The sequence below is a fragment of the Bubalus kerabau genome, chromosome 14 (assembly GCF_029407905.1).
Source record: "Bubalus kerabau isolate K-KA32 ecotype Philippines breed swamp buffalo chromosome 14, PCC_UOA_SB_1v2, whole genome shotgun sequence".
Lineage (NCBI taxonomy): Eukaryota > Metazoa > Chordata > Mammalia > Artiodactyla > Bovidae > Bubalus > Bubalus kerabau.
This window is the reverse complement of record NC_073637.1, coordinates 65,674,164-65,689,480: the sequence shown is the minus strand read 5'-3', so window position 1 is coordinate 65,689,480 and position 15,317 is coordinate 65,674,164. Positions and strand designations below refer to the sequence as shown.

The 15,317-nt window shown below is 37.5% G+C and overlaps 1 protein-coding gene across 5 annotated transcripts in view; it reads right to left on the bottom strand.

Annotated features, from left to right (window-relative positions):
• Window positions 1–15,317, bottom strand: part of YWHAZ (tyrosine 3-monooxygenase/tryptophan 5-monooxygenase activation protein zeta) — a 71,711-nt gene that overhangs the window by 34,335 nt on the left and 22,059 nt on the right. For 4 of the 5 annotated variants that reach the window (XM_055546513.1, XM_055546514.1, XM_055546515.1 and 1 more), the window contains exons 3-5: window positions 10,018–10,141; window positions 9,113–9,276; window positions 8,936–9,031 (exon numbers count right to left, since the gene is read on the bottom strand). In XM_055546513.1, the coding sequence (XP_055402488.1) occupies window positions 8,936–9,031; window positions 9,113–9,276; window positions 10,018–10,141 (384 nt within the window). Of the gene's footprint in view, window positions 1–2,463; window positions 4,644–8,935; window positions 9,032–9,112; window positions 9,277–10,017; window positions 10,142–15,317 lie in introns of those variants that run through there. The other variant, XM_055546516.1, reaches the window with a different exon arrangement.

The following is a 15,317-nucleotide window of genomic DNA, read 5'->3' as shown; positions in this document are numbered from 1 at the left end:
CAAGTAAACACATATCCCTGGGCTTTAACTTAAATTAGAATCCCTGAGACTGGGTGCTGGTAGTAAGCATTTTAGACAAGCTCCCCTAATGTGATCAAATGCATTACAAGTGCAAAGCTACAGGTGTTAGGAAAGCAGAGCCTGTTTCTTCGTACTCTCTCACAGGGCTCCTCACCTGAGTGCAGGGAAGTCTTTCAAGTTCTATCTTGATGCCTTTGTGCAGACTATAACCTCCATCAGGTCCCATCCATTTTCCAAGTCTGACTCTGACATAAAATCTCTAAATAAAGTCCACCTTAAACATTCAGGAACAGTGGCTGGCCCTAACCAATCTCTAATATTAAAAAATTTAAGTATCTACTGAAATATTGATAGGTTTTAAAGTTCTTGAATTGGAAATAATTTTACTAAGGACTTAATTTTTAGTAAGTTTGGGTTTTCAGCAATTTATGGTACTTATGAGTACTTACATGAAATACTCAACTGAATCCCTGGCATCACCTAGGATTGATAATAGCTGTGCCTAAGTATATCCATTCAATATATCTTGGTTTCTGCATCCAAGACACACATACTTGCTTGACCAGCACGATGGTTGGATATTCTTATATACCATGGGTACACAGGTCAGAAGCAGATGTCCTTGATTACTTGGGGGCTGACAGTCAAACATAGACTTCAAAGGACCAGGTGAGTAGTATAACCAGACTTGGATGTACACAAGCAACATTTTTAGTTTTCAGACTTTTAAAGTAGACCTACCACTGTGATGGGTTCTTAAATACCATTTCTTGATACCAAAAGTATCAGTTTCCTTAGAGACACGTTGTAGTTTCCAAAACATAAAAAAAAAAAAAAACACAGAAGACCTATGAAGACCCAGTGAGCAGATCTTACGTTTAGGTCTCTTGTATTTTTAAAGGAGCTACAATCAATCAAGATTGTGATTGTTGTCAGTCACATCAAGGTAACAGAAAAGTACTTTATAGATGCAATTTCACATTCAGCAAAGGATCCAAGTCCAGCCATTTCCCAGATGCCTAGTCTAAGCCACCATTTTAAGACTGCAGATATTCTGATTCCACCACTATAATTTCCTATATGGTATGTGACAAAATAAAGTGGCTTTCTTATTTCTTGACCTTTTTTCTACAGGAATGTGCATCTCTCTGAGCACATAGGGCCATTTAAAGTTCTCGCACACTTCAGGCTCTTTCTTATTTCTTGACCTTTTTTCTACAGGAATGTGCATCTCTCTGAGCACACAGGGCCATTTAAAGTTCTCGCACACTTCAGGCTCTCCTCTCAGGGAACAGACTACAATGTTCCTGCATCCAAATAAAATGCCACCCTCCCCTACTGGCAGTATAAACCACTTAGACCACCACCACCACCACAAGTCTCAAATTCTTAGACCTGCACTCAGTCAACTCAAGACTTTCAAACATCTCACCATCAATCAATAAAGTCAAGTCACTCAGTCATGTCCAACTCTTTGTGACCCCACGGACTGTAGCCTACCAGTCTTCTCAGTCCATGCAATTCTCCAGGAACAGTACTGGAGCGGGCTGCCATTCTCCAGGGGATCTTCCCAACCCAGGGACTGAACCCGGGTCTCCCACATTGCAGGCAGACGCTTTACCATCTGAGCCACCAGGGAAGCCCAATAAAGTTAAGACCTGACCACAAATAAATCTTTGACTGAAGATTACAAACTGGCTTTAACTAGTTTTAAAAATATGCTCTGGGCCATGGCAAAATTGTTGACTATTTTTAGAGAAGACAAGAAAACTCCTATAGTTACTAAGCCCCTTGACATTACCTTTTAATCCTCTTTGACCCCCACCCCAACTGGAAAAGCTAGGACCACAGGCCAAGGTGGCAGCAAAATTCAGATTTTAACTGATCACACTGCTGCCCACTCACGAGGCACAGCTCTCAAGTGGATATATACATTTAACAACTCCAATACTACACATACACCAAATACAAAAAACGTTGAGGTCTCCAAATTCCTGGGAATGTTGACAGAAACAGACATGAAGCCTGAATTGGGGGCAATTTAAGAAATGTTATAAAAAATTTATTATTCGGATCTCAAGGCAAAAAAAAAAACCTCAGGTTGAAATCTTCATCTACTGGGCACTACTATGCAGAAACATAATAACAGCTAATATTAATGAAATTTTATCACAATTTCAGAATCAAACTAGCTTAGCAGATGACTGAGGCACAGAAGTAGGCAAATGAGACAAGCTTTAGATTTTATTTATAATTTACGTGAATAAGATCCATCTCCTCAGTCTAGCTTCATTCCCTGTAGCTATAAAAAGATTTCATGTCCTTGGCCTGGCGGTCAGCAGAAATTAACAGAAAAAGAAAAGAGTTGTGAGTGAAGATGCATTATCAAGTTGTCCCAAATGCATAAGAGATCTCTTACTCTTGAAAGAAAGACCCCAAGGCCTCCATTGCACTTTTATTTGAATGTAAGATTTGGGACAGTTGTCCCAGAGGGCTAATTCCCAATTTAATCTGAGGTCATAATAAAACAAACAACAAAACAGTATTTGGGATTTCAGTTTCTCACCCTTATCATCAAGACTCACTGCCTCCCATCATCAGTATTTATTGAGCATTTACAGTGTACTAGGCACAATAGAACATACAGAAAACATTGTCCCTGCTCTTGAGGAGCTTACATTCTAGAAGGAAAAAAAAAAAAAATACACCTCTTTTAAAATGGTTATTTTTGTTTGGTGTTTTCTGCAAGGTACTGAGGAAATAGTTGGTAGGGTGAGCTTTGGGTATTACTTAGCCCCATCATTATTTAAAGAGAGGAAGGGGAAGGAATTTAAAGGCAAAGACAATGACAGACCATTCAGGATAGGTAGGGTGTATAGGGAGATAACACAATGTCATCAACTCAGGAGAGATTAGCTGCAGTGAACAGGAAGAGGGAAATAGTCTGTGGGATGCAAGCAAAGGAAGCAGGGTGTCCTTAGACATTGAGTGGAGCCAGAAAGATCATGCGGCCTTTTCCCCAAGTACATGGCCACCAAGTAGGAATGGTTGGTGACAAGACAGAGGCTAAAAAAGGTAATCCTGTGCACCTGACAAATAGACAGAAGAAAGGATCAAAATTGAAGACAGGCTATAAGAATACCAAGAAATTCTTAAAAACAAAAGTGATTTGGAAGCACAAAACTTACAGTTAATGCTACCCAATGTCATGATGGGCCAAGAACACTGTGGCTTCCTAAGTTAGAAAATGCCATATACCAAAATTTTAAATGGAATAACATTACTTTTTTCAATCAACTCCCCGTTTCTGAAAAAAATTTTCAGGGGGAGGGGGGAGTATAGGACATGGTTGGGAACAGTAGTAGTTATCTTAGTAGTATTTTACTGTTATGATAAACTTTGTATTCAAACTTGGTAAAAGCCCATTAGCTGCCAAGAGGGAATAAGGAATAAATTTCCAAAAATGTACAATTTTCTTTAGAGAAGTTTCAGAACCAAAGGACTAATTTACATGAAAAGCTTAGAGAAAGTAGTTGAAAAGTCCATTCATAAAACTTTTATTCCACTTACATGAACTTAATACACGTGTTCTTAACAATTATGCTTGGATTGTTCATGAAAATCTCATAAGACATTAAACAAAGCTAGCCATCATCTCAAGTTATTTCCCTGTTAACTATTTTTTACAGCACATGCATGTTAGGCAAGTATCAAAAAAAAAAAAAAAAAAAAAAATCACAAAAGCAAAAAAAAAAAAAAAAAAAAAACCTAAAAAAAGTTAAATACATGGGTTTTTGTTTTACTGCTGTGCTTGATATACATGAAGTAATGAATATCAAGCAATTCATTTTTACTGCATCTTTACTTGTACATTTGTTCTTAGGTTGCCTAAAACATTTAAATACAAATAAAATGAGTGTAGCAAAAATAATGAAAGCAAACAGCAGGTAACTTTACAAATAATGGAATGTGAACCGTTTCTGCCCTTATCCAGAGTAAATTGGGTCACAACTAAAGGAACACTTCTATAGCTGCAGTCAATGGTGTGCACACTGAGTCTGAGTATTCCACAGATAACACATGGTTTAACATGCAATATCCATGGGATATCCATTTCTACTACAGCTTTGTAAATGCTCCAAACCTAAAAAGTACCCACAACTACACCTGTGATTGGAACCAATTATCCCTTTTATTCCCCACCAGGACATACCAATATGCAGGCAGTTTTCTTTGCTTAGACATGGAAGCAGTTTTAACACTGGCCCTTGTGAAGCCACAATGTACCAAAAGTACTATGCCAAACATTTATAACTTGTATAAAAATTCCACATCCCCATATTGGCCACCTCAAGATGAAAACAGATAACTCCCTAAATGTTAACTGGCTCTACTCCCCTAATATTAAACATAAAAACCACATGGGAAATATAGAAATTCAAATAGAAGTAACATAAACCTGTCATAAATCGTAAACAAAAAACTATTTGTGGGACAGCATGGATGACAAATGGTCTACTGTGTAAATTTTAGAATGAGGCAGACAAAAGTTGGAAGGCAGGTTAATTTTCCCCTCCTTCTCCTGCTTCAGCTTCGTCTCCTTGGGTATCCGATGTCCACAACTAGTTAAAAAAGAAAGAAATAATTTTTAGTATATTTCAGCTTGAAAATTTTTTATCATATACTCCAAGGTACCAGAATGTAAGCACAATTATTGGAAGGCTTAAAAAATAGCAGCACTGAAAATAGCCTCAAGATATTAAACACCTCCAGGAAACTATCCAATATCCTGTGATTAAACCATAATAGAAAGTAATAAGAAAAAAATGTTATGTATGTGTAATTGAATCACTTTGCTATACAGGAGAAATTAACACAACATTGTAAATGAACTATATTTTAATAAATTTTAAAAAACACCTGAATAGAACACATTTATTTCCTACCTAATCATTCTTTCAGCACAGTAAATACATACCAGAGTTGTCTTTAAATAACAAAATCAGATTAAGGAAATGCTTGGCTATACACAGAAGGTAAAGAAAAAGTAGATGAAATCATAGAAATGCCAATTCTAAACATCAATAGCTATCAGATTATAGACTGTCTTCAAAAGCTGCAGTGTGTAAGTTCAGTGCAACTAAACCATAACCCTCAACTCGGCCCATGCTCAAGGAGCTCAGGCTGACTTGACTACGCCCACCTCGTAGCTTTAGACTTCCACTCTAAAGAGAGTCCCACACTCTATGACATTCAAGAGTCAGGAGCAAGTCTGGACTAAAATACAATTTAACTTTACTAACATTTTGTTTAGGAAAACATACCTTTTGTGAATCTGTCTGATTCAAAATATATAGTTAAACACAAAACAGTATGGTCAGAACCAAATCTTACAAGAGGTAAAAACTGAACTGTCTCAAAGTGGTAGGACTATGAAGCCTATTGATTTTTAGATTATTACAGCTTTTCATCAGGTTAAAAAGATGATTTTTAAAATTATCTCAGCTGCTTCAAATATCAACAGTTTTTCTAAATCTTACCACCCTACAATGATTTTTAGAGGTAATTATAGAAGGACTATTTCAAGATGACCTTGAAATTCTATACTGCTTCATACTGGAAAACAAAGGAAGGGGAACCTTAATGTTTTTCTATCCCCCAAATTACCCATTAGTTTTATTAATCAAATATATTTCTGGCCTGGAAAGGAGACTCTTTGAGAACAATCATACAGTTAGCTGAATGATCTCTAGAAGTCTGTACTGCTTTTATTAAACTAGAAGTCTTGTAAGACAGAATTATCCTTCAACATTATCTTTCCACTTCTAACTTTCAAGGATCCTTGTATTTTTCACAGAAACATGAAAAATTGGATAAAAGGTGTTTCTCTTCCCAGGGTTATGTGTTGACAATATTTGTCAACTGGATTCAGACTCAAATATTAGTTTCAACAAATATGTCTTTGCTTGACATGTGAGTGAGTGGACGATCAACCCTATAATGGTAACAGGCGATACGACCAGGGCTCAGAGAAAGGCACATACTAGTGACAAAGTCAGAATCTGAACCTTGGGTTTTCTTCTTACTCAGCTGTTGTTGTATGCTCTTCAAGCTATACCGATATCAAAATTCAGCTGCAAGTATGTATTTCAGATCAGGCCTTCTCAAAAAGTGCTGACAATACAATTCACTAGTGATTGGGTCTCAAATTCTACCTTTTAGAAGTACCTCATCATTTCAAACCAGAAAAATATGAAAAATTAGCTAACAAACTGCAGTACTTCTTTCATTTAATGTACATAAAATTATTCGCTCTTTAAAATGGACTATACCATACCCTCTTGAAAATAATAACCTTCCAAGTGTATAGGAAGCCCTCAAGTACACTTTCTAAAATAATTTTCAGTGTTTAATAAATTAACAACTATACAATATTGTTCAAAAAACTGCTGAGAACATTCAACACTAGAATATATAAATTGGTTCAGAAAATTCACAATGGACTAGATAAAATAAAGCTGAGAAAAGTGAAATGTATATAATGATGTACAGTCCCCAAAAGAAAAGGACCTAAAGCTAATAAAAAACCAGTAGCACTAAACTATAATCTTCACTCCTAGCTCTTTATCTGGCACATGACAGATCCTTAACACTTTTCACTCAAGCCTCGTAACTTCAAATTTAGTATCTATGTGAAGAACATGAAAACCCATGGGCCCAAAGAGACATATCAACTAACTGCAATATGTAGACTATTTGGATCTCAATGCAAGTAAAAAAAACTATTGCGGGGGGGGGGGGGGGGGGCGCACGTGCGCGGCACAATATACAACAAAGACAATACAAAAAAAACAAGTGATAACTGAATGCAAGAAATTTACTATTAAGGAATTAACTGTGTACTTTCTCAGTGTGATACTGGCATTGTGGTTTTAATGTTTTTCAGTCTAGAGCAGCAGGCCTCAACCTTTTTGGCACCAAGGATCAATTTAGTAGAAGACAATTTTTCCATGGACCAGAGGCAAGAGATGTTTTGGGGAAGATTTAAGTGTATTATGTTTATTGTGCTCCTATGAGAATCTAGACAGCATATTAAAAACCAGAGACATTACTTTGTCAACAAAGGTTCATCTAGTCAAGGCTATGGTTTATCCAGTAGTCATGTATGGATGTGAGAGTTGGACTATAAAGAAAGCTGAGTGCAGAAGAATGATGCTTTTGAACTGTGGTGTTGGAGAAGACTCTTGAGAGTCCCTTGGACTGCAAGGAGATCCAACCAGGCCATCCTTAAGGAAGTCAGTCCTGGGTGTTCATTGGAAGGACTGATGTTGAAGCTGAAGATCCAATACTTTGGTCACATGATGCAAAGAACTGACTCATTTGAAAAGACCCTAATGCTGGGAAACATTGAAGGTGGGAGAAGGGGACGACAGAGGATAAGATGGTTGGATGGCATCACCAACCTCATGGACATGGGTTTGGGTAAACTCGGGGAGTTGGTGATGGACAGGGAGGCCTGGTGTGCTGTGGTTCATGGGGTTGCAAAGAGTCGGACATGACTGAGTAACTGAACTGAACTGAATGAGAATCTAAGTCACTGCTGATCTGACAGTAAGTGGAACTCAGGCTGTAAAAACAGATGAAGCTTCACTCACTTGCCCACACCACTCACCTCCTGCTGTGCAGCCCAGTTCTTAACAGGCCACGGACCAGTACCAGTCTATGGACCAGGGGTTGGGGACCTTGGTCTACAGTATACCAAAAAGGGTTATCATGACCTGCCACAGTAAGTCATTTTTTTTTTCCCCTAAGAGACTAGACAAAATAGATGTCAGACTATGCCGAGTATCTGAAATTGTATCTGAAATTGTATAACTAAAGTTATTAATGCCCTACCCCTAGCTACATAAATACTGTTGCTGTTTAGTTGTTAAGTCATGCCCAACTCTTTTATACTCCCATTGACTGCAGCCCGCCAGGCTCCTCTGTCCATGTTATTTCCCATGCAAGAATAATGGAGTGGGTTGCTATTTCCTTCTCCAGGGATTGAACCTGTAAGTCTCCTGCACTGGCAGGCAGATTCTTTACCTCTGATCCACACCAGAGAAGCCCTACATCAATACAGAGGCAACTTTAGGGTCATCATTTTTAATGGACTTCAAAGATAACTTAAGCACACTTTTGAAACTAAAAGCAAAACTCTGTGACTAAAAATGGAAGGAACAGAATTATCTGCATTGAAATGAAAAATAAAATGGCCTTATAGCTGAAAGTCCAAAACCATGAATTACAAAATTATTTTAAAAACCTGAGTTTTAATAAATATGTAACTAGTAAAAGGGCACATTTTTAGTCCTTGGTCTAATATTTCAGCTTCTGTAAGATGGTTTTCTTCAGTTTTTAAAGCAGATAGGATCTTACATTAAAAACAAAAAAAAAGGACTAGAAATATTCCTGTCGTAGTCTATAAAACATATATAAGCACACTTCAGAGATATTAAGAGTTCAATTTTAGATCACCACAGTAAAGCAGAAATCAAAGTGAGTGAGTCACATAAATTTGTTTCCAGTACATATAAAAGTTATATGGACACCATACTGCAGTCTATTAAGCATGTATTATGTGTTTAAAAAATCCAATGTACATACCTTACTAAAAAATACTTTATTGCTAAAAAAAAGTTCATCATCAATTGAGCCTTTAGCCACTGAAATCTTTTTGGAAGGTTTGAATCACTGAAAATTACCAAAATGTGACCCAGAGACATGAAATGAGAAGAGAACCTTGCTCAACAGAGTTTCAACAAGCCTTCAATTTGTAAAAACCACAATATCTGGAAGTACAATAAAACAGAAATGCACCTATAATCTCTTCATTATTAATTAACCATTCACAGTGCTGTTAGGTACTTACTGTCAAGTTATCTCTCAGTAACTGCATTATTAGCGTGCTGTCTTTGTATGACTCTTCACTTAATGTATCAAGTTCAGCAATGGCTTCATCAAATGCCTGTGACCAAAAAAAAACACATTTCAGTGCTCAAATAATGACAACTACTGAATTTCCACGTAACAGGTAAAAAATACATACTGTCTTTGCAAGAGAGCAGGCTTTCTCAGGGGAGTTCAGAATCTCATAGTAGAACACAGAGAAGTTAAGGGCCAGACCCAGTCTGATAGGATGTGTTGGTTGCATTTCCTTTTTGCTGATTTCAAAAGCTTCTTGGTATGCTTGCTGCGACTGATCCACAATCCCTGGATAATAAAAGGCACCAAAATATATCAATGAAAAGTACTTTGTTTTCATCCCTCGAACCAAATCTTTACTCATCCAGTAATAAATTCTGAAATACTAAGCTGCTGCAACTTAAAACTGGCTCCTAAATTAAAAAAAATAAGCTTCTCCTAGAAACCTACTCTAGTCACTGATCAATGTCAAGACAAAGTAACTCTGTAACCATCTCAGTATAATTTTTAATTAGTCTGTACTGCTCTACAGTTATGCTGTAATTACTATGTCTTAAAATTGTGAGGAAACATTCCTATACATCAAATTGACTTGTGAGCAATCATACATTTTACAAAAGCAATTACTAGGCAGTAGGTATACAGCTGATCCTTGAACAACATGGGGCTCAGGGATGGATACCAACTGTTTACGCAGCTGAAAATCTGAGTATAATTTTATAGCTGGCCCATCACGTCCAACCTTGTACAATGTAGTACTATAATATTTACAGAAAAAAAAATCCCTGTGTAAATGGATCTGTGCAGCTCAATCTGTGTTCTTCAAGAGTCAACTGTACAGTCTCAGGAAAAAGGAAAAAAAGGAAGGAAGGGACAGGGACTGGGGGAAGAGAGAGAAACAGAGAGGAAAAGGCAGAAAGAGCAAGGAAGAGTGAGCCGAGTCCATTTGCTGCTCTTCAAACAACAGAAGAGACCACCTCTGGCCTCTGTTATTTTGTAACATCCAGCAAACAGGCTGAGGCAGCATACCTTTCTTGTCATCACCAGCTGCAACCTCAGCCAAGTAGCGGTAGTAGTCTCCTTTCATTTTCAAATAGAAGACTTTGCTCTCTGCTTGTGAAGCGTTGGGGATCAAGAACTTTTCCAAAAGAGACTTGGGGAGAAAAGAAACAGTCATAAGACTAAAATATTTATAAAATTCAAAGAATCTGCATTTCCAAAACACATACCACAACTTGTGATAAAATTTTAATACCCAGTCATTGCCAATAATACTACTTTTGAAAGTAGTAGGGTCATAAATTTGTGGTTTAAAAGCAGAAGCAATTTGGACAGCAATACTTAAAATTTGAAATTAGTGTTCAGCTTACTATTTAAGGCTAATTTGAATACTGGCCTTTCCCTCATAGAGCTTATTACTTTACATGCTGATAAAGACTGCATGTTTCAATGAATGTGAAAGCATGAAAGTTGATAAGACTTTATTATTATGTGTTATTGTTTTATTAATACATATTTAACAAACTGGCAAACTTTTCGGTTTCAAGGTAGTCATGACACTAAAATGGAAAGAAGACAGAAATTAACCTTTTCAGACTATGAAGGTATATGACTTAAGCAGAAACTGTTAATATAATAGACACTACCAGACTCCATGACAGAGGAAGCAGAACAAAACTTCATTTATAAGACTACAATTAAAGTAATACCTTCTAAGGTAAAAAGCTGTTCCAAGTAAAAGTTCTATTTTTCCTACCTAAATTAAGAAACTGGTAGGAGTATGAGAATTTAAGATCTGAAGAGTAAACCTTTAGTTCATTAAAGTGATTCTCAGCTAATAAGAAATATGTTTACCAATCACCTCAAACAAGTAAAACTTCACCCTACGTAATTCTGTTCAAAACTATAATAATCTAATTAAATCCAAACATGCTAATAATTACATTCTACAAATGATTTCAGAAAAACATGACTTCACTGTATTAGGGGGATTAAGGCACAACAAACTAGTGATTTTTTTTAAGGAGGAGAAAGGTAATATTCCAGTAGTAGAATTAGGCAAAATGTTTACTGTTTTTAAAAATTCTCCACTTCCTATTAAATATACTCTACGAATCAAAGTCAATTTTCAACTGGGCTTAGCCCCAAACAAGTCTCAATCTTTACAAGGAATAAGGGTATTTAATTCTTGGTTTCTATTCTTGTAGTTGCCCAGTGGTTTAGTCTATATAGCACTTCCTTATATGCCAAACAGTTTGAAAAATGCTTTAAAACAGTAACTCTAACTTTTTATGTTTATCCCATTATCATGTTCCAAACGGTGAGTGGGTGAGTAAGCTTTAATCTAGCTTCTCTCCCCTTCCTACAACTTAAAACTACATATACTCAAATGAATTGGGTAGTTTCAAGTTGGCAGTAGGACCAGGTTGCAATGCATTACAGGAAAAGGTTGGAGGTGACAGAATTCAACCTGAAACAATGTTTCCTGTGATTATTAGCTAGCCTGAAATCAGAAGAGCACTTTGGTTAAGTAACACAATTCTTACTACAGGACACCCAAGCTGTCATCCCTCAGCTGCAGAAGTGTTCTGTCATTCATTCCTTCATTCAGTTAAGTTTTAAGGCTTCCTAGGTGGTACTAACGGTAAAGAATGCACCTGCCAATAAATGCAGGAGACGCGGGTTTGATCCTTGAGTGGAGAAGATCCCCTGGAGTAAGGAAATAGAAACCCACTCCAGTATTCTTCCCTGGAAACTCTCAAGGATAGAGAAGCCTGGCGGACTACAGTCCATGAAGCTACAAAGAGTTGGACACAACTGAGGGCACACACACACACACACACACACACACACACACACACACACACAGTGTGAAACCTCAACCAGACTAGAAATAAAGGAACCCTCTGGGTTTGGAGCACCACTGCTTTCTCTGAAGGAGGAATGCCTATGAAGACTCAGCAGAATTCAAACTTCTGCCGTTCTGTCTCTTAGACACCATCATTCTCTTTTGAGGCATGAACACTGTGAACATCAGGGCTGGTCTTTGAGGATCTGCCTCAACAGCATAAGAACATTCCATTTAATATAGTGGTTTTTAAAATTAAATGCCCTGGCCTTTTCAAGTTTTATATCTTAATACAAAATGCATTCATTCAACTATGGGGGACCGTATAGCATAATGGCTTTGGAGTCAGTCTAGGTTTAGACCATGGCACTCCACAGCTGGAAGGATCAATTCCACTTCTGACTGGCTAGGCTAAAGGTTATGCTATGAAGTCTAACTAAAGAAAACATGTACTGCGATTAACCAGAATTCACAAATAACTTTAAACAGCAGAAAAAAAACAACACCACAAAAATATACACACACATATAAATTTAAAGAAGGCTCTGTATATTATTCAATTGTGAACTGCTCTTTGGCTCATTTATGTAAATTTAAGATTATACAAAGAATATCTCCAAATGAAAGAAGTGACAAGTAAAAGGCCTAACCATGAAATCAGTTCTCTGTCTAGGTATTTCTAATTCACATTTTACTGCTTCAACATTTTTTTTTTTTAAACATTACTTATTCTCCAAAACTTAAATATCACTGTGTGAGGCACTGAAAACAGTGAGCAAGACAGAACAAGGATAAAATGTCAAGCAGGGAAGGCACTATAGAAACTAAGGATTAACACAGCCTGGACGTGTCCTTCCACTTTTCAATGACTTTTATCTAACCCTCTGTGTATTTGTAAAGATAAAGGACACAAACATGTGCAGCTAGTTAAGGGTAAATCATTAAATCATTTAAAATAAGTATACAAACTTGGAGAAGTTACTTAGCCAAGGTGTCAATAAATGTCCTGAGAATATGTAACCCATCTTTTATGGGTGGTAGCTTCTCTCTCTCTATAAAAACTACTGTTTTACATTAGGGTAACTCACACTGAGAATTTTTCAATTAGCAATTAAGTACCTCTTCCTCCAAGGTGAACACTGAATTTATCCATAACATCTGATTAAAACAATCACAACAAAAACTACTTTTTAAAGCTATTAACCGGATGCACTCAACTCACATGCTAATAAAGTAATGCTCAAAATTCTCCAAGCCAGAGGAACCCGAGATCAAATTGCCAACATCCGCTGGATCATCGAAAAAGCAAGAGTTCCAGAAAAACATCTATTTCTGCTTTATTGACTATGCCAAAGCCTTTGACTGTGTGGATCATAATAAACTGTGGAAAATTCTGAAAGAGATGGGAATACCAGACCACCTGACCTGCCTCTTGAGAATTTGTATGCAGGTCAGGAAGCAACAGTTAGAACTGGACATGGAACAACAGACTGGTTCCAAATAGGAAAAGGAAGACATCAAGGCTGCTTATTTAACTTCTATGCAGAGTACATCATGAGAAACGCTGGGCTGGATGAAGCACAAGCCGGAATCAAGATTGCTGGGAGAAATATCAATAACCTCAGATATGCAGATGACACCACCCTTATGGCAGAAAGTGAAGAGGAACTAAAGAGCCTCTTGATGAAAGTGAAAGAGGCAATTGTAAAAGTTGGCTTAAAGCTCAACATTCAGAAAACTAATCATGGCACCTAGTCCCATCACTTCATGGCAAATAGATGGAGAAAGTGAAAACAGGGACAGACTTTATTTTGGGGGGCTCCAAAATCACTGCAGATGGTGACTGCAGCCATGAAATTAAGACGCTTGCTCCTTGGAAGAGAAGTTATGACCAACCTAGATAGCATATTCAAAAGCAGAGACATTACTTTGCCAACAAAGGTCTGTCTAGTCAAGGCTATGGTTTTTCCAGTGGTCATGTATGGATGCGAGAGTTGGACTATCAAGAAAGCCAAGCGCCGAAGAACTGATGCTTCTGAGCTGTGGTGTTGGAGAAGACTCTTGAGAGTCCCTTGGACTGCAAGGAGATCCAACCAGGACATCCTAAAGGAGATCAGTCCTGAGTGTTTATTGGAAGGACTGATGTTGAAGCTGAAACTCCAATACTTTGGCCACCTCATGCAAAGCACTGACTCATTTGAAAAGACCCTGATGCTGGGAAAGACTGAAGGCAGGAAAAGGGGATGACAGGATGAGATAGTTGGATGGCATCACCAACTCCATGGACACGAGTTTGGGTAAACTCCGGGAGTTGGTGATGGACAGGGAGGCCTGGCATGCTGCAGTCCATGGGGTCACAAAGAGTCGGACTTGACTGAGCGACTGAACTGAACGGAACCGGAACCTACAAGTAACAAAAGGCAAAAGTCAGGCTGCTTACTGGCCTAATGATAGACCAAAAGGACCAAGTGTCAACACAGTGGTGAATGTTTCTGATAAAAGGCTGACTACAAAAAGCTGAAAAAGCAAACTCATCACTCTGTACCCATTAAATAAACAGAGTTTTTGTGTCACTTATACCTCAGTAAAGCTGTTAAAAATAAAAGGTGAGACAGGGATACACGACAAACTTAAAATCTTTTGATGACATAAAGGTAAAAACCATTAGGATTTAAACAAAAAAAAGCAAGAAAGACTGGATTAAAGATTAAATTTGGTTCAAATGGCTAACTGTGAAAGAACAGAACTGTGGTAGACTGACTCCAGAGATGGCCTCCACCATGCTCCTGAGTCAGGGTTAACTTTGTTGATTAACTTTAACCAAACAGAATGTGATAAAGATGACTCCTATTCCAGTTCCAGACCTAACCCATATGAGGACTAGCAGCTTCCCCTATTTCTCTCTTTGAGCCCTAAGCTAGTGTTAAAAAAAAAAAACTACTATCCTGCTAGAGAGCAAGGTCAAGTCAGCTCCAGTCATGAGACATGTTTAGTGAAGCCACACGGGTACTTCAGACCCAGCTGAAGACAGCAATGAACGACTACAGCCAACACCATGTGAAAAACTGTCCAAAAGAATCCGGACAAGCCAGAGTCATGAAAAGAACTAAAACCACTGTTTCAGTTTTTATTGGTTTGTTATATAGCAAGAGACAATTGAGAAAATAAAAACATCACTTCAGTAATAAATGGCATTTTAACACTTAAATTAAGCACTTTATATGGATTAATTGATCCTTCCATAACCTTACCTCTGAGGCACAAACTACAATTAGCCCCATCTCATACAAGACAACAAACAGGGCCCAGCAGTATACGTGCTCAAAACTACAACTAAGTTGTAAAGGTACAACTCCAACGAGGCAATATGACCTGTTCTACATTATTCTACATTTTCTCTGCCTACCAAGAAGCAGAACATGATTCAGAAATAGTAATTAGAAATCAAAGTTAAGGATGATGTTTTAGCTCTACACCATGT